The sequence below is a fragment of the Mya arenaria genome, chromosome 13 (genome assembly GCF_026914265.1).
Source record: "Mya arenaria isolate MELC-2E11 chromosome 13, ASM2691426v1".
NCBI lineage: Eukaryota > Metazoa > Mollusca > Bivalvia > Myida > Myidae > Mya > Mya arenaria.
The window spans coordinates 29,820,381-29,845,042 of record NC_069134.1 but is presented as its reverse complement, the minus strand read 5'-3'; the positions used below and the strand labels follow the sequence as shown (position 1 = coordinate 29,845,042).

At 35.0% G+C, this 24,662-nt stretch overlaps 2 protein-coding genes across 2 annotated transcripts in view; one reads left to right on the top strand and one right to left on the bottom strand.

Annotated features, from left to right (window-relative positions):
* Nucleotides 1–339: 339 nt before the first annotated feature.
* Nucleotides 340–13,597, bottom strand: LOC128213122 (MAP kinase-interacting serine/threonine-protein kinase 1-like). The gene is made up of 7 exons (XM_052918654.1): nt 13,413–13,597; nt 12,333–12,546; nt 10,533–10,630; nt 5,700–5,958; nt 4,849–5,104; nt 4,374–4,673; nt 340–4,136 (listed from the first exon to the last, which is right to left on the bottom strand). The coding sequence occupies exons 1-7, from the start codon at nt 13,437–13,439 to the stop codon at nt 3,785–3,787; spliced, it is 1,506 nt and encodes a 501-aa protein (XP_052774614.1). The 5' UTR covers nt 13,440–13,597; the 3' UTR covers nt 340–3,784.
* Nucleotides 13,598–14,132: 535 nt separating this feature from the next.
* Nucleotides 14,133–24,662, top strand: part of LOC128214798 (calcium homeostasis endoplasmic reticulum protein-like) — a 46,587-nt gene continuing 36,057 nt past the window's right edge. Inside the window, exons 1-4 of the mRNA XM_052921455.1 lie at nt 14,133–14,235; nt 18,438–18,608; nt 22,556–22,761; nt 23,922–24,110. Of these exons, the coding sequence (XP_052777415.1) occupies nt 14,205–14,235; nt 18,438–18,608; nt 22,556–22,761; nt 23,922–24,110 (597 nt within the window). The 5' untranslated portion in view covers nt 14,133–14,204. The remainder of the gene's footprint in view (nt 14,236–18,437; nt 18,609–22,555; nt 22,762–23,921; nt 24,111–24,662) is intronic.

The window sequence follows — 24,662 nt, the reverse complement described above, 5'->3', positions numbered from 1 at the left end:
GATGGCCCTTATAAGTATGGCATAAACGAGAGCCCTTATTAGAAGGGCATAAACGAAAGTCCTTATAAGAAGGGCATAAACGAGAGCCCTTATTTGTAGAGCATAAAAGAAAGTCCTTATAAGAAGGGCATAAACGAGATCCCTTATTTGTAGAGCATAAACGAGAGCCCTTTGCTGCCCTTCTGTGTAAGGTATAAATGAGAGCCTTTATTTGTAGGTTGTGTAAAACATGCCTTGTTTGTATGGATTGAAAGGCAGCCCTTGTTTGTAGGGAATGAAAGACATACATTTTTGCAAGTTATAAGCACAGTAAGGTGAAAAAGAACACAAACAGTTGAATTCTGATGGCACTTTTATTTCAATAACAGATGTTATAAATCTGGGTAGTCAGAAAACCACACTAACACCCTGAGACAATAAGCCTTCTACAGGAGTCGGATGTTTTCTCCATAACAACATTAAAATACCCATGTTGGTTACCATGGACACAATTATATAACAGTTCTTACCATTTCAATGTAAAATTTTGTACAATGAAACTATTATCAACTCATATGATTTTTTCTGTACTTGTTAGCATAACACATGTATTATGAACGTGATAATAAACATGACATACTGAAACTTAGTACAAGCCAGTATTAGCTCTGCATACAATGTAATAAAACATATTTGATATTTTCATATTCAAATGTTAAGAAAGGGCTATTTTCATAGAATAACTAAAATAGAATATTAAAAAAATACAAGTGACCTTAAGCCCTTAAGCCATCCATATTTTCTAGTTTTTCAAAATATTGCACTTTTTTCTATGATTTTATTTACTCCCAAGATTTTTTATTATATATTTCAAAAGCAAACCACAAAACCAAATCCTTGGTGGCATTACCTATGCACCTTTAGAGACATTGAAAATGGTAATCAGTCTCAAAATCATATTTGCACACTTGGCAAAACACTGTGGAATGCAAAACTAACTTCGACATACCAGTCTGTTTTAGATAGGATTCGAACATTGGTCCCATATTATCAGGGAATCATGAAAACAATCCAGTTCTTCAACAGACCGACTCTGCAGCAGATTACAAAATACCAATGTAGAATTGAAGCAGTTTTCATTTAACATAAACTAAAACTGGTAAGCCTACTACAGCAACTGAGGTTTTGAATATTGTCCAGAGTAAAAAGTTAAAACTGAACAGGGAAAATATTATTAACAAAGAACTTCAATCTTACATTGGTTTAACATATGGTTACAACAATTTCCTAAACAATGACACACAATTATGCTTATTTTTAAGCATCATGAACTGATGTTTAGGATTTTATCACAGATTTTCTCTACTTGCCAAACTTTCTTCCCCTGGATGGAAACAATGGGGTGACCTTGACACAGCATGCATCGAGCGAGTGCATAGAAACTTCTACACAATCAAGCTTGCTGTGCCATGGCCTGCACTGTGGAATTTTTGGGGAAGGAAGTGGCAGAACACAACACCATGACATAGCTACACAGTTTGAGATCATGACTAACCATCTTACACTGCTGCAGAGATTTCAAAGGAAAACAAAGAGGGACACAGACACTAATCGAAATGTTTAACTTTTCAGCATTTGCTAATTACATATAGGTTGCTCTTCTGTTTTCTTTTTGAAGAATGTGTCCCTTTTGTTTACACCTTAAATTGACAAAACACAAAAATTAACAAAAACATACATCAAATTCTATCACCAAATTTACCTGCGTGCCTTAATCTTGCTATATTTTCAATTTTAATTTAAAATGCATTAGGGAAAGCAAAATAATTAATCATGGAAGCTCTATTGGATGATTTTGATATAAGCAATCATATTGAATTTAAAATATTGCAAAATATTGTTATCATTGCAAGTAAAAATAAAACAAAATTAAGAAATTGACAATTGTGTCTAAAATCTAGAGCAAAACATTCACATCTGTACAACCACAGATTGCCTTGAAGTTAATCATTGGGAAAAATCAGATGTAACAATTGGACCATTAAAGGTCAAACACATTTTGGCTAATATTCATCATGTTGAGCAGTATTTTACAATGGGTCAAGTGGTGTTATCAAGTGGTGTACTGAATAATCTACTCTTGTTGTAGGTCCGTATCTGCTATATTGGACCCGTGTGCTTTTGTTCAGCGTATTTGTTGTACATAAACAGACATACAGAGAGAATTTCTATCACAGAATCAGCCAACAGACATGTAAGCACTTTCCACCAGATGACAATGTACACTCAAATCACCATTGTTATAACAAAGTAGTAATACAGATGCACAATCACAAACACACAGAAGATTTGATCGAGGTCTTGGAATTTTCTAGATGTCTTGGCTGTTTATTTTGTCTAATTTTTTACCTAAACCTAAAAAGAGTAAATTTGACTTAGATGAAGAAATATGATTTTGCCATTTATGTTAGCTGAGAGAAATAAACTAACTACACAAATTTTGAAAATAAGAAACAGGATACAAAAATATAAATAAATATTTTCTCAAGAGAGATTATCATTCACTCCTAATTTTCAAGTAAACCATGACAAACCTAATAAAACAATAAACTCATGTATTACACAGAGCATCATCATTTATCCCAAAACTGGCCACTATAATATGTAACAAAAATAATTTCACTTTTTTGCCCTATTATGGATAATTACAACATCTATCAAATGGGGAAACTTAAGTAGGTTTTTCATCTTCAAAAAATAGGAAAAAATGTACATATATAAATAAAAAAAGAAGAAGAAAAAATAGTTTGAATAGATCTATGTACAGGTTTTGCACAATTTTTTTTAGTACCTTTAACCCTTATTAAAAGAAATGTAAGCTGTTACACATTTTTAACTCAATATTCACACACAAAAATTAGCAAAAAAGCATAGGTAAAAGATGAAACAATGAGTCGATGGAACGATTTCATTACTTTCTGACCGTATAAAACAGTAAAAAACATCCACAAGCAAATACAGACTTGCTTAAGTAAAACATGAAGTCAATGTAAAACATGAGCTACATGGAAACCGGAGTAACCATGCACCAAAAATGACATGAACACACAAATACTGTCAATGGCGTCTCTGAACGTGGAATGATAGTTTGAACTGTTTGTATCTCTGTGTGATGGCGAAAGCAGCGATTCAGAGATCTACGAGTATTCATGAACAGAGATTTGTTTTTATAATTTTACAATAACAGTTCAAACTGGGCATCTGTTCAACTTGCACATATAAGGCATCCTGAAAGACTTTTTCGATAATCAAGCTTTTTCTTAACTTTTAAGCTTTCTCTTGTCTTTAGCAGTTCACCTTGCTTGACAAAGTCTGGTTTTATATATATTTACAACAAGTTCTGTCCTCGCACTTTTCGATTCTTGATAGCACAGTGTTTTTCTCAAACAAGGTAACAATGCTGAACTAGCACATGTAAGCATTTTGCACTCACTAGCTGTGAATGACCGTCGCATTTCAAAGTTTCGTTTTTCCATTAGATGCTAAGAAAACAAAATGAAATATCAGTGAGAAAACAGTCAATACTGTAACAATAACTTTTGTACAGAACAAATATCGACTATTTATATTTCCATTAGTTTTTTTTCACGTTTTTTTGTATTTCTCGAATCATCCTAACAGCATGAGGTATATATATATTGATGTTTTTGTGATGGAACGCAGTCTATGATAGATGACGAGTTATCAAAATCAAATTGTCCTCACACCCCCACCCAGTGGAGAATTGTTTTGTTTTTTCTTCAGCTTAAAACATGATGAGTCCACCAGTTGAGGACTGTGAATTAGGCAGAGAGCTGCCACTCTCAAACCCTGAAGACCCGATACTTATTCTCGCCTCGAGAGGCTGACGTCGCCTCGCAAGTTCCGAACACGGAGGTGACAACCTGAATGATGGCATGTTTAAGTCACAAAACCCATCATCTTCATCGTCGTTGTCATCGTTTTGGATTTCATCGTTCAATTCCAAGCCTTCATCGAAGGCATCATCCCTGATAAAGAACTTTGGTGGCTCTGATATGATAAGGTGCTGCTGCATCATTCTATTTATGGAGATAGCTGTATCAGCAAATGATTCCAGATCTTTTGTACTGTTGTTCCTGAAAACATTATAAAATGGTCCTTGTTAATAAGGCAGTTAGGAACAATTTATTATTCCCTTTACATTTGTCTAATACATTACAGAACTAAATATTGAAGTCCAGAGTGAAATAAACTATTTTTCAGTTCCAAACATTTAGAAAAGCTAATATAGTATCAAACAGGGAATACCATATTTGTTTCATGCAAGTGTACAAAAAAAGAAAGATGAAAAGGTCAGTAAGCTAGATCCCTACCTTGTAAGTATTTTAGGGGTAGCGAGAGGTGTAGCAGCCGGAGGACTCACAATCCATTGGTGGCGGAGCACTTCCGCTGCCGAATAGCGCTCACTTGGGTTGCGCACAAGGAGGTGGCGGATGAGATCCTTTGCCTCCTCAGACACGTTGCTCCACTCTGCCTCAGGAAACTCGTAGAAGCTGTCCTGGATGGAGGTGAAGAGCATCTCCTGGCACAAGCTGCACATTTCTCCCCGTTCCCAGCCACAGTCAGAGCCACACTGGCCGTAGAATGGTGGGTAGCCACACAGCATGATGTACCTGGGGTAAAAATCGGTGAATATGATAAGTAATGTTCCAAGACTAAGCAAAGTACTTTGTCTTTTGCATTAAAAATTTAAGTAAATTTGTAAACATGAATACTATTTGTTATTTGAGAATTATTAATTCCTTAAATAATATTATGCAATTGTGAAATAAGCCATAAGCAACTTACAGAATAATACCCAGGCTCCAGAGGTCGCACTTCTTGTCATAGGAGAAAGACTCCCCAACCCAAGCATCTACCACTTCGGGCGCCATGTACTCTGCCGACCCCACGGGCGTAAGAAGCTCGGGAGTCTTGCAGGAGTCCTTGTCGCTGCTAAGTGGAATGCCGCTGGCCAAGTCAAAATCACAGATTCGGATTGGTACCACTTCATCCCATTGTTCGCAAAGGATGTTCTCAGGTTTGAGATCGCGATGTGCTATGCCTGTGTGAGTAAGTAAAATAATACATAAATCAATTGGTTACAAAGTACATAACTTGAAAAACGTGCGTCTATAAAGCCGGATGTTGATCATTCATTTCTTTCGAATTTATTCATCCATCAACATTTATTATTCCATAAACTTTTCCTTGAATCCATTATAAAGCTCATTAGCATTTACAATATTTCATGTCAACTGTCTACGCACCTACGAGGCTAATGATAGTTTTTATTGCAATGAATATGTATGTAATCATTTTTATTGCAATGAATATGTATGTAATCATCAACAGAAGTCATCAATAACACACCTTCCCTTTATCCTATTACACATGGCAATTAAACCTCCTTCACATGTTTTGTTTGTCTTGTTATGAAACACCTTATGCTTCAAGGTGAGGCTCTTACATTCACTTATAAAACAATTAAGTTTAAAAACCTCATAAAATTGAATTATAAACCGCAAGTATTTCTGATAGCAAGTATTTGAGATTACAACAGTAGTGTAAACAACTATAAAAGTGCATTAACCAATACACAGTAATGTTGACAAACCTACTGCATTTCTAACAAACACACAAGACAACTCCAAACCTACCTTTGCTATGGAGAAAGTGGAGAGCCTTAGCGATGCAGTGGACAACCTGACTCGCCTCGAGCTCATTCAGCTGTCCGCGCTGCTCGATGTTTCCGAGGAGGGTGCCACCTGGGATCTTCTCGAAGACCAGATAGAAGGCCTCTTCTTCCTCAAAGTACTCATGCATCTGCAGAATGCTGTCCTGCCCTCGGCACACGTGAAAAATCTCAATCTCCTTGAAAACCTTGCTTCGGCTCCGAATCGTGTCCTTCTGGATCTCCTGAAAGATACGAAGAAAAATAGACATTAATTTACATACTGACTTTGATAATATGAAAATAGTAATAATAATAACGCATACTGAGCGAATTTAAGTCTTCATAGCGCAAGGACTTGAAAGTTTGTATCTAATCCTTTAAGTTACTGTCATAACTATGCTGTATTCAATATCAACCGGTTTGTTAAGGAAAGATTGGCTCCTGTCATGTCCAGGTTCCTTTAAGTTTCATAAAATGTGTTGAAAAAAAAAACCCAGTCAACTGTTAAATATTAAATCATTTCTTCTTTGCATTTTACAAAACTGTTAACAAGAAAATGTTTTATTTTTGCATGTTCCGAAAGAGGAAGTAAGGATTGGGAAATTGTCTTATCCATGTGAAAATACCGTTATGAGTCTGATGCAATTGTTTTTCAAAGAACCATTTATGGCTACATATTATGTCAGTCAAGTAAGCCTTCGTTGTCAAGAGTATCAATCTGAAAACTACTTGAAACAATAACAACTTAAGTATTTTACTTCAAAACACTTCTAAAAGGACAAAGGATGGAATAGATATCTTGCATCAACTATCAATTGTGGGAATGGCCCTAAAGTCAGTCAATATAAATGTCGCTTTGCACTTTAACATTAGATTTCTGTGCAAATCCCCAAAAAAATATTAAAAATGAAAAAACCTTTTTCAAGAATCAAGTTGTTTAAAAACATTTAGTTACTTGTTATTGAATAATACCCTGAAGAAATCTAGTTTTAAATTATACTAAAACATTTTGAAATATGAAGAAAGGATGTTAGAAGAAAGGATGTTGTTCTAAATTAAGAGTACTATTAAAAGCAAAGTCCACTTTTCACAGAACAACAGACTGGGACCATTTGATAACAGAAATTATCTAAGGAATGTCTTGTGTCAGACAACAGATGCTCAATTCTCATTTGAACTCCTGAAAGTCAGGAAATAGTAGAACTATCCTGAACAAGAGCTAGTACATGTTCTATTGCGCACTACAGTATTATTGTCAAAATGCCAGGGGTTTTTATTAAGCTGAAACAGTTAGATTATTATCAACAGCCTGCACAGTGAGTCACATCCTGTTGGTGTAGATATATATCATTCATCAATCAGATGCCAATAAAGTACAATTGAGTACAAATTTGCTGAAACTTTACTTCTATTAACATGCAAGTTAAAAAACTGCAAGTATAGCATTGTCCTTTTGAACCGAGCTAAATACAGGAAAAGCACAGAACAAAGATGGCACATCGCCATTAACTATTCCGTAATCAATACAACCATTTTGCACAAAGACCTGGGCTTTCAAGGATAACTGTGCTAAAATAATAACTAGGACAAAATCTTGACCCAGCCCGGGCTTTCAACAGATTGTTTAAATAAATTGCAAAGCCTTCCACTTTTCTTAAGCTGGAAAATATTATGACAGCTTGTCAGTCCAATTAACATTCAAGATGACAATTTCATTTTATGCTGAAACAGCCTTTATCTTTCCATGTGTAAATGCTCTGAGCTTGCAAGTTTCATTTAAATATTTATTTTGTAATCGAACCTTTTGTTTAAATTATCATAAAATCTTTTCAGTATGAAATTCAAACTGTCATCTGGGAGTAATGCTATTCAATATAGTTTTTCTCTTATCATTTTTTCCTCAATTTGCAACAATTACCTAGTCAGACTTGAAAATACGTTGTTTAAACCTCTATCACCTTGACCTTATCATCCCAGCTATTTGATAATGCTTGGCTGCTATTGTTTTCCTTGTCAATTTTCCTCATGTTTTCCTCTTGTTTTTTATCTGGCCAGGATTTCAACTTGATGACATGGTAAAAATGTATTTATAGAATGAAGACATTATTTATATAAATAGCTACAATAAGTGGTTAAATTTGCAATCTTAAGTATCATATATATAACAATTTCTCATCATATTTTGATTGGCTGCCCAGTTCAAGTGCATGACAAAATATTGGGAGCCCAGTTTTAGTGCATGACAAAAGATTGGGAGACCAGTTTTCATGCACAACTCAAGGTTCCTTTGTTTGGACAGCCCATTATATCTGGGCAGACAATGGATAATGATCATTATCAAAGTGAACAAGTACAATTAAGAATAGACAGACGAGAACAAAGCCCCCATTCTTCGGAACACCCACTTATCATACCTGGCCCAGTAGTCTGGATGACTAATTTGATATACATGCATTTAGAATTTGGTAGATTGCAATGAAAAAAATAGCCATTTTTGCAGCAATACCTGTCTGTCCTGTTTGACCAACAACTACTAGTTAATGTACATAAATGTAGCTTATAACCTGATAGATTACAATAAAACAAAAGCCAGTCTGAACCAACACCAACAAGCACATGCTGGAATAATTGAACATGTAGATAATGACTTGGTATCAAATGAAGTTCAGCATGATATCTAATTAACCTTAACAAACACTTTGCAGAACACAGAACTGCAGCTGAGAAACAAAGACAGCAGGTGCCGGATTAAGTCCCCAGGGTGAGAGTCCATAAAGCAAGGTGTTATTGTTACACCCTTGTGCAACATTACATGCACATTATCTCAGAGAATCAATAGATGCCAATTAGGTCAAATCAATTGTCCAGTTAATGCTAAACATTCTACAATAGTGTGCAATTTGCAAAGGTACTAATGCAAGTTGCAATGTTATATAAACGTGAAAATTATCAACCATTGCAAAATGTTTTTGGAGATTAACTTCAACATGTTTGTGTTTTTGAAAGGAGATTAGGTCAAAGTACCGCTTTTATTATTACTGACTCTCAACTTGTACAAATGAGCTGAAGTAATAGTCAACATTCATAATCTTGAAACTGACACACATAGCCCTGGGCAAGCTACACATCACATCAGACAACTAACCCGGTTTGCAATACCTTTCATATATCGTTTACCGCCTGGTATGAAAGTACTATCATACAATTCATCTTTAAAGCTCTTTTTTGGCAAACAGTGTATATTTCGCAATACCATGACCGACAAAGTCACCCACTAGAAAGTATAGCGCAAGGTACATGTTATTGTACAAGTTTAAACTGTACACAGTAAAGGTTTGAATACAAAAGTAACCTTCACCTTTCAGATGTTTACAAAAATACTTTGCTTGTCTGGTTTAAAACTTCTATACAGTTGAGCAGGTCAAATAATATGTTAAGAGATAATGCACTGAAAATAGGCCAATTTTTTGTTCGTTATTTGAATTCTTTCATACGGACAATTCCATCTCATTTTTTATGAAAATTATATATGCTCTGAAAAAAGGTTATATTTTCTAATCTCTTTATACTGTTGTTGTTTTTTTCAGTCAATTACATTTCCTGAAAAGTCTGGCCTGTAAAGTAGTCTTTTTTGTTAATGGAATAACAAATGACTGATTAATCAGAATAGTAAATATGATTATTGTCTCCTGCAAATGTTCAATCATACCCAATGGTATTTGTGACAATTAAGAACAAATATGGAAATTTCCGCAGAAATAATTTCTCATTTTCATGATCATCATTTGCCAATAATTTTAAGAGCAAACAATTTAAATCCCAGTGCATGTGCAATTCATTCTAGGATTGTTCCTCGATATAGAAACATGATTACAATAATTGCAACCTTAGTATATTTCATTAACTTTATGGGGAATAACTACAATCCTCGGTACAATACTATAAGCTAATAAGGGACTGTTTTGTAGAAATGCATATACTGCCTTTAATGATATTCGTGATCTTGGCAATTCTCTATCATGATAATGGCAAACTATTATTGACTTTACTTTTTCAGGGTAATTTTAATACCATCATGTTGTGATGCTCAGATAAACATACATATATATCTACTGTGTTATTTCTGAATCAATAGAATAAACTGCTGTACTTCTCAATGGCAATCAAACAAAGAAACCAAACTGTGAGTTCATTACCCTTGATCTAGTTTCCTTTTTATATAAAAAAAATAGTTATTTATACTCTAAAATTTTATCTTCAACTTCAACCTTTGTGAACTTAATGGGCAATAATGCCAAGCTAGTGTAAAGGGTTCCTGATACAAAAATCCCAATATGCAACATTAATGTTTTATAAACGTCAGATCCACCTATTGCTTGCCAAGATTGAAGGATATAAAAAGCTTCAATATCCACGGGAGAAAATACCTCAGGATTATTTCTAAGACAGGAATACCTGACAGCTACATGTATATCACTTCATGAGAGAGAGAGGCCTGGAACAGTGCCATGGGAATCTCGCAGAAATAGGAATGGCAGACACAAAATGTACCTGGATCCGGGTCAAAGAGGAAGAAACTACGCAGTAGACACCAGACATGTGCCACAATTACCGAAATACCCTTAAATCATTTAGATCATTTCTGGGATTGCGTCAGACATCAGTCACCAAATGATGAAAATGCAGGTAACAAGTTCGTTTCAGCGCCGTGGCCTCTAGATTGAGCATCAACAGCATGGAGTAATCACACGGGAGGTAGATGTGCGATGGGTAAAAAAATCTAACCTAGCTTATTGTAACAACGTAATACACTCACCTTCACTGCATACTCTTTGCCGCTCTCTATATTGCGATATGTGCGGACTGCTGCATACGCCCCATTACCCAAAATTTCCCCAGTCGGCTTATACAGGTCTGAAAGTAGATTAAAATAAATTGCATACATGATTGAACTGTATTTCAAACCTAAAATAGTTTTACCTCATAGAAATTAGTATGAGGCTTAAAAACATCAGTAAACTACCATTATAAAGCAATGTCTGACTGTGAAGAATAAAACTGACAAGCTGCATATCCCTAAAAACATTCTGTATTGGTTTGTAATCATAACAGAAACTATTTTCTTCAATGCCCTGCATGGATTATTGTGTCTCATTTCATTGTGGCCTTTACCCTCTCTAACAACAACAAAGGCTATTAATAACAAGACCCGGGCCTGAATTTCCACTTAACCCCAGTTTGAACTTCAGCACTTAAGTACAACAATGTTGATTGTTTATGTAGATAGCCTGACCGAATAACTGTACCAAAAAGAAGCTACCCAATACACTGTGAATAAACATCACATACAGTATGAGGCCAACATATTAGATTGGCTGGCTATTATTGCTATTCATACGTTAAGTTGTGTCCTAATAACACACCAATGAAAACACTTCAGTATTGGGAATTTTCCAATATCACCCGACTATACTGGATCCCAGCTCTTTGTGGGGACCAACCATATTGCAATCAATGTTTTCAAACACAAAATAGGTCAACCCTTCACTTGTTACAGTACATGATACTTTTGATAGCCCTGTTAACATTTGTTGACTTTGATGAATGAACTAGATTTTGCATTGTATGTCATGCAATTGTTTATTGTTAAGGCTATTTGTTTTTGATAAACTGATTTATCTGAAAACTTCCGTCTTAGCAAAATTAAAAAATATTATGTTCTACAATTACAGATGCAGGATCACTGAATTCTAAACTAGTATTTAACTTAACCCAAAAAAGTAAATAAAGCTGATGAGAACTCAAGACCTATATTTTAATGAGATGGTTAAGCAGGTTTATTTAAAGAATATGTAGATAGGTAGTGTGTTAAACCTAGCATTTACGATCAGCCAAAAATAGTTTTTAAAATATTACATCAGCCTTTCTATTTATAAACATGGTTAAGAAATTACATTACATCATCATTGTTAGTTTCTGTCAATATTGTCCGGTGTATTTTCCATGTTTCTATTTTTACAGAAATCCACATAATTGTCTTTAAATAGCCTTTGGGGATTTTTTTTTATTCCAATCAACTTGTTATTACACCATTGGATGTCATTCAGCCAATTGCTTATTGCTTGTCTATACTTTTTGTATACCCCTAACAAACAAAAACTCAAAAAACTTATAATGGCTCATCTTTGGCCATTTGTTACCAGCCAACAATTAAGGTTAACAAAAAAACACAATTGACAATACATGAATGGTTGTGACCGATCAAAAGCGTAGGGGGTGGAGGAGTGTAATAAAAAAGCTTTTACTAGAGTAGTAAACAAATACATAGAAATCCATCAAAGCATAAACATTGTCTTTCTGTATGCTAATGAGAACACCATATGTCACATCTTAAACCATCTTGTAAGTAACATAGCAATAATATTTAAGCAATGACCATATGTCTGAGGTATCTCTAAATGGCATGCATAATATTAATTTCTAACATGCACATATATATCCAAAACAGCATAGGTGGAAAGCTTGAACTTATTCATGGCAAAACAAAACTTGTCAACCCCATCATTTAATCAATGTGTCACAAAATAAAACTTCATATGATGAAATAAATACTCACCGATAAATTTCTTTACAGGAATGTCAGCTGCTCTTTTCTTCTTTTTCCGGTTCCGTTGTTGAGTGGTTCTGCTGGTGTTGTTGTTGTTGTTGTTGAAGTTGTATTCCTCATCCAGCATCTCCATGTCGAGATCCATTTCCTGTCCATTGTCGAGCATCAAAGTAGAAGGTCTTGGCGGGGACAACCTGCCTGTCATGATCGGATTTGAATCTACCTGAAAATATAAGAAAAAATCATTGTCAGTACTATTGTATTTTATGTTTATTGCAGAAACACAGAGAAATGATTGTCTACAGGTACAACTGAAGCATAAAGGAAACTTATCTCTCACGACTCACGGAAGCAGTTACAGAAAGGAAAATGATTCAGATATCTTTATAATAAAGAGCATTTAATAATTAGTGTAAAATGCACATCATACAAATCAGCTAATAGATGAATAGTTTCATATCACATAGGTCTTCGAAAGATTACCATTATGGCCAAAAATTACCTCCATATCATTATCACAAATTTCAATGAATATTCCCATTTTTAGCACTTTATGGTATGTTCTTTTAATCAAATGTCAGTTTGAATGTTCATGAAGGTATTACTCCTCCCAAGATCCTCCACTTACTGATACCTCTAATTATCTTTCCACTATATGTATAGCCTTTTTAATATCAAAATGCTGGGGGGATACTAATCTTTCAATGTTTAAATGAAGGTGTGAAAAACTATTTAGATGAGAGAACAGCATTGTCACACCATGTGGGAAATGCTTCATGTTTTCTATTGTTGTCAATCAAAAGAATTGTAACACTGGCAGTTCTTGCTGCTTAATTGAGCTTGAGTTCATTTTAAGTACAATGCATGCATCAAAATCATTTGATAGCTTTTGTCAGTCAATCATAACCCAAGCTTAACCTCTGTCTCAAGCATTTTACAATCATTACCATACATAATGTGACATCATCAACAGTTTACTATGCTGTACAATAAAGAGAAACTTCTGGAATACATGGAACACAGATGACATGGCTGCCACAGCCCAGGCGTAACATATTTACATATTAGAAGAAAATAACCAATACTTACAACTATATCCAACATTTTGAATTTCATTTAATCCCGTTTATTCGTACTAAAAGTATTCCGAACTTGTTGTCTTATTTACCCTTCTACAAAGTTTACTCAAAGACCTAACGCCTGATATTTCACATTCCCTTTTACAAGCCCATCTTTCTTGTTTCGTTTCTGACCCAACACTGAAGTCTTGTCAGGTGTTTATTTATATATAAGCTGCCGACGTGTTCTTTGTTATGACTCACATGACCCCTACGACATGCATAAATTAAGTGGCGCGGTTGTTTACATCAGATTCAAAAATAGGTCAAATAAGTGTATTCAAAGAAATAAAGCAATAGCAGAATTGTCTGCAATATGTAACCTGGCCAAAAGATACTCCATCATATGTGTCATTGATTGCATTGTCTGTTATTGCACGTGCATTGTTACCTGTTTCATTTTCAAGCGTAAAGCTTTCAACTTTCAATCGTCGCGTCACACCATTTTGTGTTGGTTGATACAAAAGAAAGAGAGACGGGTTCAAAGTGGGAACCAATGAATTTATGCGTCTTTAATATTAAAAGCCGAACACCATTTTCACGAAAATAAAAAGCAGTCTATTTTCAGATTTAAAATAAAAATAAGAAATAGCCAATATTTTACTTACAACATACATAAACTTTTGTTTTTAGCTTATAAAAAGCTAAACAAAACATTGCTTCAAAATAAACACAAAAAGCTGAAGTCACACAAACGTTTGACTCGAAAATATCAAGCGTCTGTGAAGTAACACATTGATCGTCAATATTTTGCTAGAACTGAATGGTAATGGACTTGCCAAAGCCTCCCGATGGTAAATGATATTGACTTTTAGTCAAATAAACTTTTAAACATGATATAACCCCTGTTTGTACATTATTTTATCTCCATCATTTTTGACTCCTCATAATTAATTATAAGATTATTTGCCAACTTTAAGTATCAATGATGATTGATTATCTTTATGGATGATCATACATTGGCTTAATCACTTCAGTGGGTTGCACTATAGTGCTTTTAAGCACTCCCTAGCTAACTAACTCCTTTGCCACATTTTATAACCCGATTGTAACTTGTAATTCCCCGCTGCTTCTAACACAACATTGCATTAAAAACTGCAATCTAAAATGAATCAAGTATATTCATACATGCCATATCTTCCGCCGGGGGGAAGAATCACCCAAATTTTTTATCTACCGTATTTTCTCGACTATAAGACGGGGAAATTGGGTCCCGATTTTGACCCCCAAAGTAGGGGACCCGTCTTATAAGCGAGTCGATAAAATATTAAAAAAAGATTCAAGTCAAAATCAGTAAAATTTTACATAGGGTATTCGTCTATCCAGTATATCGTCTGCTGATACAAGTATGGGGCAATTAAGTAAACAACAACACGAAATCTCTTCACCGCGCGTGCTCTGACGTCACACAGTGTACAGTTATATCTGCATTTTTTCTCATGGCGCCTGTCAGTATAATTAGTTTGACAGATATATCAAATCAATAAATTGGAATCTTAATATGATGTAGGTACCTAACTGTCAATTTGATTAAGCAAACAAATGACAATGCGAATATGAATCCTTTATGTTCGTCGCCAATCAAGGGACAATATTGCCTAAAGCATTATTGCTAAACAAACACCTATTCATGCCTCGGCCTTTCGCAGTTATGTTATTGAAGCCATTTATTTTGCCGAATAACTTCATTGGTGTCTTCAATAAAAAAAAACTAAAATAAACATATGTTGTTATTGATGAATTATTACAATTCTGATAAGTAACGACCTGTCCTGCAAACTTATGTACTCATTTTTAACCTACCTCCAAATAGAGAGCCCACAGTTGAGCGCCATTTTCTTTGAGTAAAACAAAAACAGTTACCGCGAAAGTCGATAATTGTCCGTTGAGCTTGAACATTTTTACACTTAGGAAGAATTTTAGCATTTTAGATTTGCTTAAAAATTGACCCCGTCTTATAAGCGAGTCGAAACAAAAAGCACCAGATTTCATGGGCAAAGTTAGGGGGCCGTCTTATAAGCGAATCGCCTTATAGTCGAGAAAATACGGTATCCCTCGGTCCCCCTGTGGGAGATAAATATCCCCCAGAATTTTAAAAAAGAGATTGAGAGAGATTTCACATAAGGCAATAATGACAAAGTGAAACCACAGTGAGTATAAGTGTAAAGAAACAACTCCACAAGGGCGAAATTACTGTTTAAAAAAGGTTTGATAAATGCCAAAAGGAAACAAATGATGATTGATGAATTAATTTGTAGTAAAGATCAAAGGCAAAACATATTACTATTTTGGAACAGGAAGAAATTAATAATATTTATTCCATTCTCTTATTGTCTGAATGTTATAATAGCTGATAGTCTAAGCAGATTTTTTTAAAAGACTTAGAAGGAAGGTAAATTTAATTTAATTGTCTTGAAAACATATTTTTCCAATGACATGCATTACAGTATGACGACACAGTTTATAAGAATATGATAAATCATGACAAAAAATAATTCCGTATAATGAAAAAGTTAGAGGTTTTCATAGCAAAATATATGTGAATACATTTTTCCGTACTTGCATAATTTTTTTCGCAAACTTAGGCCTGCTGAAATAATCCCCCGGAAAACTACCAAAATCCCCCTGAATTTTCAGCCTTTCTGAACAAATCCCCCTGAATGGTCTCCAGAAAGTATGGCATGTATGTATTTTATGCATGTTATAATTTTCCCAATTGTTGGACTGGTTGTGCTTATTATTTTCTGGGTTTCCGCCAAGAATTTCATAAGGCATGTCGGAAGGGGAGGGTTTGGGACGGGTGTCCCCTACCGACGTCGATTTTTTTATATTTTCGCCAGGTATTTCATAAGGCATGTCGGAAGGGGAGGGTTTGGGAGGGGTGTCCCCTCCCGACGTTGATTTTTTTATATTTTCGTATCCAAAATGGTGCAATTTCCTGCATTTTAAACAAGTTTACAGTTATGTTCCCATGATTTAGAATTACCAACTAAAGTCCGATTAACATTAAAATTATTTGTGAAAAGGTTTAATGGTTTCTCTTCCTTGATTATTGGTATTTCTCAAGTTTTCCGACAATTAAATATCGATGATATTGATCGACTCATGTTTCGTTTAGTGCGGGTATTATTTATATTGACACCGTTGACGTCACAGCAAAACGTGTAAAGCACGCTGCATGCTGGAACACAAAAGAGTCCGGAGCAAAGCGACTGCTCGTGTATTCGTATTTAAAGCTGCAACAGCTAATATTTTTAAAGCGGGGTTGGCTAAATAATAACTTAAAAGGGAATGTAATGTGTATTTTCAGATTTATTTATCTTTTTTCTAAATAAATTAAAAGAACGATAAAATAATCAAAGGTAATAATAAGCAACACAAAATATAACTTTACACTTTTAAGACGGGAACGCGACTCAATTAAAAACGACGACATAGCATAACCCTTGTTAATAACACAGATATCTTAACACGGTTCTCAATTATAATTTAATAATTGGTTAACAAACGGACTCGGGATTAAGAAACAAAATAAAACAACACATGATTTATGTTACCGAAATCAATTAACACTTATTGTTAACTTTGCGTTCATAGATGATTATAGTGATGAAGGTCGCAATTACGACAGTGGTGTTTTTCACACATTCCCATTCTGATAAAGAATAGGAAGAGTTTGGTTAATTGGCACTGTTGAACCTCACCGACACGCCTTCATGCTGTCGTCGATCCTGAATGGCTGATACAAATGTCGTAATAGTCCTGACACGCCTTCTGGCTGTCAGTCAACCGTTGCAACCGTTGCAATCGCAACAAAATTGTGTGTTGTCAAAACTGATGATTGTTTTGATAAGGATTGTCGCTACGCGGATTAAAGCATGTCGGCATAATTAACGCGTGTCGGTAATTGGCCTTGCCAGCAGAAGGCACGTCGGGCCCGACAAGCCATAAAGGGCTGGCGGAAACACTGATTTTACCAATGGCAGTAAAATTATTTTGAAAAAGAAATCACTTTAGGAATAGTTCTTCTGTCTCTGCCTTTATAAAACAAACCCTGGGAAAAGTATTTTCTGACTTGCTCAAATTCTTGATTTAATATAGAATGTCTTGCTACAAAGTCAAGCCAAGCAGTAGTAAAAGAATTTGAGTTTGTTCATCAAAAAGTCTAACCCTGATGACTGTGAAGAACTGATTTGGAATGAAAATAGCTTGGGACTAAAATTTTATTTTCAGACGACAGTTTAATGTGATAATAAATGTACATGTATGCTAGATTAGAATACCTTCTTTTAAAATACGGTAAATCATTATGTATAGGACCTTATCATATGTAGTACGGAAGAAAATTCAAAGAATGTATAGGCAAGTTTTTTTTCTCTTTTTAACAAATTTGCTTTAATTTACTGGGCAAACCAAGAGCACATTCCTAATTTGAAGCCTAAGTACCTTATTGCAAAACTATTAAATTTATTGCAAGTTCTCTAATTTGCAGGACTGTTCAAAACAGTTTCTACCACAGTATGTTATAAGACATAAATTTCATTACATATTCACAGTCATATTTTGTATGTTTCTTACATCTAAGAGGTCAGTGCCAGGTGTTTGAGACAACTTTAATTATTTACCTTCCATTAATGTTCTGCCTGTTGTCATAGACCTGATGTAAGATGGCGGGCAGGAGCACAGCGGTCACCACACTTATGGAATATTCTAACAAATTATATTTTGTTCAAATCCCATCTCCAAAGCGAGTACAAAACTTTCAAATATTTCCTAAAATGGTATGATTTATACATGCCAGAATGTTTAAAGCTAGGCCATAGCTTAAATAATTGTTGAGTTTTTGGGAAACACTCTATATCAGTTTCTAAATAGAAACAGTTTGTGTTCATTTGGAGAAGCCATGAGGTCCTTGGACAATTTGGACTTGAGAGCAAGACACAAGACAACTTGATCCTTTTGTTTTGTGGGTCTAAGCATTTGTATTGTATTGCAGAGCCGGAGTTGAAGAACATCATAGACAAGCTGGCCAACTTTGTGGCAAGAAATGGGCCAGAGTTTGAAAACATGACGAAACAGAAGCAGCAGGATAACCAAAAGTTTTCATTTCTGTTTGGCGGGGAACACTACGCCTACTACCAGTACAAGGTGCACGCTGAACAGGCCAGTAAGTACACGGCAAGAGGTAGAACTTAAAAGGTTTCACAGTGTTTTGTTTTGTTTTGTTTTTAACCGAAAGTAAGGCTTAAATTTAGCCCCATTTTCTGTCCCTAAAAGTTTACTCTTTTTTTACAAAAAAATAGGCTCTAAATGTTATCTTTAATAGAACAATAAATAAAAAAAATAACACATTAAAATTCAGTCTTATTCCCTAAAAGTTATTCAAATCCAGGATTTTAAACTGGGAGCTTTGCTTTGGGGTTGTTTGTGTGCAATATATTATGGCCAATGAACAATTTTAGGCATTTAGTTGCTATTTTCTCAAGTCTTAAGGCCCTTGGCCTGTTTCGCAAAAAAGTGGAAATGAATTCTGTTTCAGTCAGACCTAAAATCTGGAGCTACTCAATATTCCAGGTCTGATTTTCAGGATTTCTTAGATTTTTGAAAAAGCTGTATGTGTGTACCACCAGCTTAAGCCATTTCGAAAATATATTCACACAGTTGTTCAGGACCATCACACAATGAGGTTACATAACTCCATATTATCCTAAATACAAGTTATGGCCCCTGATTGACTTAGGTTAAAGTTTTAGGGCAGGTTAAAGTTTTAGGGCAAGTTGGGATTTTCACTTAAAACTCCAATACCATTCATTCAATTCACTTAATACTTCACACAGATTTGTTTTATATGTTGTTGATTTCTACTCTGTCGGCAAAGAGAACGTGAAATATAAAAAAAATGATTTCCTAACACTGTCAAAAAGAGCATCTTTAATTAGGCTTTGCTTGGATCCGTGCACATTGTACAATTATATATTCTATGATTGTCTGTACAATGTTTTAAATGAGGCAACTTGTTGCATTGTATTGTTTAACCTGTTTAATATAATGTCATGTACATAGTGATACACTTGGAGGCTCAGAACATGTTTTGAACACTGTTCTGCGTCATTGAATACCAGACCAATACAATTCATAGCGATGCAACTTCAGGGGGCAACTTTTGACAATGGGTCCTTCCATGGAATGGTTTATTTTTTTGGCAATCTTAAGTCTGAATTAGTGCATTCTGTTTTTAGCCCTGTTTTCACATAGTAACCCATTCCCCCTAGAAAAATATTTAGAATTTTTTCTAAACCTGGAGAAAAAAATCCAAATCCAAATTAAAAAAATAAATATATTTTTTGTATTTAGTCTTTTTACTTGTATTTGTTTTTATTCAGCATCCTTATGAATTGTGTGATGAAAAGTTTTTGGTAATTACAAATTGTTGTTTTTCTTCACATTAAGAGATCAGTTTGCGATATTAAATGTAACTGTCATATATAGCATGTAACTGTCATGATTTATTGCAATATTATATATAATCACACAGGTTGATATTTCAGCCATTTCAGTTCTATTGAAAGGGAAACTAATAATTTTAATAATTTCCTAATTTGCAGTAGATGGAAAAGCATGTTCTTTTAATTGAATATTTCCCAATTTTTTATGTCAAGTGATGTTTGTTTTTCTAGAAATGGCATTTTCACGATGCTATTTTTTCCCAAATATGTTGAGGGACTTTTCCCAAAATGAACAGAAAAAGGCCTGCCAAACTTGATAGGAAGAGTTTATGGATAACTAATATGGGATTATGTTTGGGGCCCCTAGAGTCAAGGTCACTTTTACTTAATAAAAAAAAGCAATTAAAACTGGCTAAAATTAGTTGTGTTTGAAATATTGTGACCAAACTTGGTATAAAGTTAGAGCTTATGGAGGCATTTAATGGGATTGCATTTGGGGGCCCTGGGGTTAAATTATGTTGTTGTTTTTTTGTATTGTGGTGTTCTTGTTAATTTAAATTTAATCTCAAATAATGAGATAAAACACTTTATGGACATTATTTTGTGGTGGGGGGAGGGGGGGGGGAGGGAAGTTGTGAGGGCACATGCTCTTGGTGTGTATGTCCCTTCCCCTTTAACCTGCTAGTGCTAAATGTGCTTGAAATGAAGCACGCTTTATATATCAATTATATGAATGTTTGCTGGTAAAAACTAATCCTCTCTTGTGACAGGTACAAAAATATCCGGTTTTGTGATTTGGTAATTAGTAAAAAATATTTTTCTTGGGATGCTGTTGCGGTTTCATCTTGTCAGTAATCAGAAACATAAAATGTAACATAAAGTGAATAAATTACAAGTGTATTTGTATGAAGTATTTGTACGAAGAATGAAACATTTAAATGTTATGTTTAATAGCTTTTATATGTAAATTAACAGAATCGCTGCAGTAAAGTACAGTTTCGTATACTGAATGTTAACATCAAAGGACTTGAAACGTCCCCACGCTTGAGTTCTTGGAGGTTAACATCCACTATCAAGGCGGTGGTATGTTGTTAGAAGTGTCACACCTGCAAGTGGTAACATCATTCCCTGGCGTAAACATGATTGTAACATTGATATTTACAGTGATTGCATATACGTCACAAGAAATGAAACAACAATGCTCCCTTGACATTCATAAGAAGAAGAATTTGGTTAATGAGGATACCATGTTATACAGCATGTCTGTACCTTAAGAAATATGTTGTTGTCTCAATAACGACTTAGACTTTTTACTGACCCTGCCATGGCAGATACACCAACTTTTACCCATGACTTAATTTTGATGGAAGTGTAATGTTTGTTGTCTTATAACATTGTTTTTCTTGTATGGTAATGTTTGGCCTTGATCACTGGCACATTGTGTTTAAACAGAATGTCAGATGAATTTCAGGTTACTGGGCTATTCCCTGTCACGTTTTTTTCAGCGAAAATTTTGAAGAGACATGGCCTATTAATTTTTGGGAAATTTTAACACGCCAAAATGTGAACAGTTTACGCATACACCTTAAGCTCATTTTTTGTCGAGCCTGCTTGAGATGAGAGAGACATTGTTGTCACAATGGCAGTTCCGTGTATGTGTGTGGATGTGTCCCTCCATCTAGACTGAATTTGTCTGGGCTATACATTGCCCATGCATGATATGATTTAAAAAAAACTTGCCATGAAGGTTCACAATTATGAGGTGGCGTGTCATGCACAAGATCGTCATCCATATGTCAAAGGTCAAGGTTAGATGTCAAAGGCTGAAATTAATCATTGTCCGGTATGTATCTTGACCATGCATTATAGGATTTTCAAAAAAACTTGCCAAGAAGGTTCACCATGATGAGGTGGCGAGTCACGCACAAGACCCTCATCTATATGTCAAAGGTCAAGGTTAGATGTCAAAGGTTGAAATAGTCCGGGCTGTATCTTGACCATGCATTTAAGGATTTTTAAAAAGGTTCACTATGATGAGGTGGTGTGTTGTGCACTGGATCATGCATTAAAGAATTTTCAAATACTTTACCATAAAGGTTCATCATGTTGAGCCCATGTCGCAACCTCAAAGATTAAGGTCACTTTGATTGTCAAAATAAGTACTGTTGATAGGACTGGTCTGTAATGAACCTTATCAGGGGTTTATCTTTTCCTCGTATGATAGGATTTTCAAGCACCTTGCCATGGAACTTTGCCATGCTGAGATGTAGTGTCACACGTCCCATGTATTGTTCAATCCATGTTTTTCTGTATTTTCATTGCATGGAAGAGTGTTACTTTAGTATGTCTGTGTCAAAGGCTGTTTCAACTGGCTTGAAATATGGCCATTTTTGTCAATTGTTATTATTTTAAGGCTATTTCTGTCTGATATTGGGTAAAAATTTAAATTGAGAAGTTTTCAAATTGTTGCCCCTGCTTAATAAGTTGCCAAGCCTTAAAAATCATCTCAGGTTATAATAAAAAAAAATATACAGTCCCTAGGCAAGCATTAAACAGCCATTGATATTAATTTAAAAGCCAATCCCCCTCTTAGTTCCTAAATGTAAACATGATAGTGAAAAAAAACAAAAGAAATGAATGGAAGCCTTATTTCTCTATTTGTTTTCAGTATACAACATGCAGAACAAGAAACTACAAGAGCATGCAGCCCAGCAGGTCCAGCAACAACAGCAGATGGGTGTGCGGGTTGGGAGCCAGCCTTTTGTCCCACCCCTTTCTGCCCCTCCCCCAATCCAGGTCTCCCCCTGGGTCTCCTCCGCCCCACCCCTACTGCCAACTACCACAGTATCCCTTGTGGAGCCCCCTACATCACAGGTGGGTTAAATGCATTTTTTGTAATTGGCTGACAAAAGCAAATAAAAAATTTAAAGACGTCTTATCAAACTTTTCAGAATAATATTTTAAAGTATCAAATACATAATCCCCCAACAAATTATTTTCTTTTTTAAATTAAAATGGGGATCTATCAATAATAACCATGGAGGCCCCCTTACATTTTGTATGTGCATATGTTCTGAAGAAGTTGTTAAAGTGACACTCTTTTTCAAAATTAATACAAACACATGTATAACAATCATAAATATTGAGTGATAAACCTTAAATCCTTAACTAAATAAAGAATTTATGGAAAATATTAATTACTGATAACAAGATTGTAACCATGTATTTAATAGCTGAAAACGCAAAAATATAAATGATTGGTGAATGCTTAAAGATTTACTGTGATCTACTATCGTCCCATAAGGTGGAAATACCGTGTTTTCTGCACATTTCATTCAAATTAAACACGGTATCCTTATAAGAATCATTGCTTTCGACATTTATTCATCCTCTTTGGTATATTAAAACATTTGTATTAATTGTGGTAAATCATTTTTTGAGAGTAAAGGTGAATCTTTAACATTTTGAAGCAAAAGCATACTTGGTATCGAAGTCACATTGAACTTAGTATAGTCGATCACAATTGTATGAACCTGATGAAGTCCAAGATGGCTGAAATGTTGTTATAATGAATGTTTTAATGTTAAGGTTGGACTTCTGTTATAACTATTGCTATGGCCAAAAAAATAAATGGTTCGGGGTCACTCATTTCAAAAACAGGTATGGCAGGTAGGCTTTTTGTTTTTAATTCTTATATTGGGCTTTATGTTAAGACTGTGATTGTCATCAATGGAGAATTGTGGTAAAAAGGTTTCAAAATACATATTGAAACACAAGGTAAAAAAAAAAAAAGATTTTTATTTTTTTTGACCACCTGACTATAAAAACAGTTGGTTTGACACCTATTCGGGTTAAAAATACATGGTAGGTAGGGTCGGGTATCCCGAAACAAATGTGTTTTTTTAGGCCTATTCAGAATTATATGACTTTCGATGAAGCTTGATATTAAAATCAACAAAAATGGTTTGCTAACTGTGCTATTTTGAGTGCAACAGAAACCCTAAGTATATTCAATATTAATTTTCAATCCACAGGCAGTGGTCCAGCAACCACCACCACAACAGCAGCAGACGCCACAACAACAGCAGGTGGCCCAAATACAACAGCAGATACAGCTTCAGCAGAACCAGATTCAGCAGCAGACAACACTCAACGAGCAGCAGATAAAACAGTCAGAACAGAACCTGGCTGCCCAGTATTCCAGCCTCATGCAGCAACAACAGGTTAGTGGATGTATGTTTATTTAATAATGGCAACCATGGGCGTTTACATCAGAAGTTACCATACCCTAAGTTTGAGCTATCCTGTTTCTTTACTCTGCCAGTGTTAAGCAATGTAACAGAGGACCCGGGTTTTACTTATGTCCCTCCCTATGTCCTTATGCTACTGGCCTAACCATTAGCATTCACAATAGACATTACTTTGGTTAGAGCTATCCTGTTTCTTTCATTTGTATAGCAATGTCACACTGGACCCCTGTTTTACTTATGTCCCTCTCAGGGTATAAATAGGGTTTTTTTGTGACGAGGCAGGGAATGGAACTTGGGATCCCCTGGTTGACAGCCCAGTGTTTTACCACTAGACCACAGATGCACTACATCACAACAGGTTAATTCAGTGATTTGCAGTGATAGGATGTCTGATTTTAGGTAGCAAATTGATGTGTCCTAGCATTGGTGTTGTTGCTTTACAAGCTGTGGAATAAACAATCAGATCAGAATCTTGCTGCACAGTTTTGAATGGCATGCAACAACAACAGCTAACTCAGGGTTGAT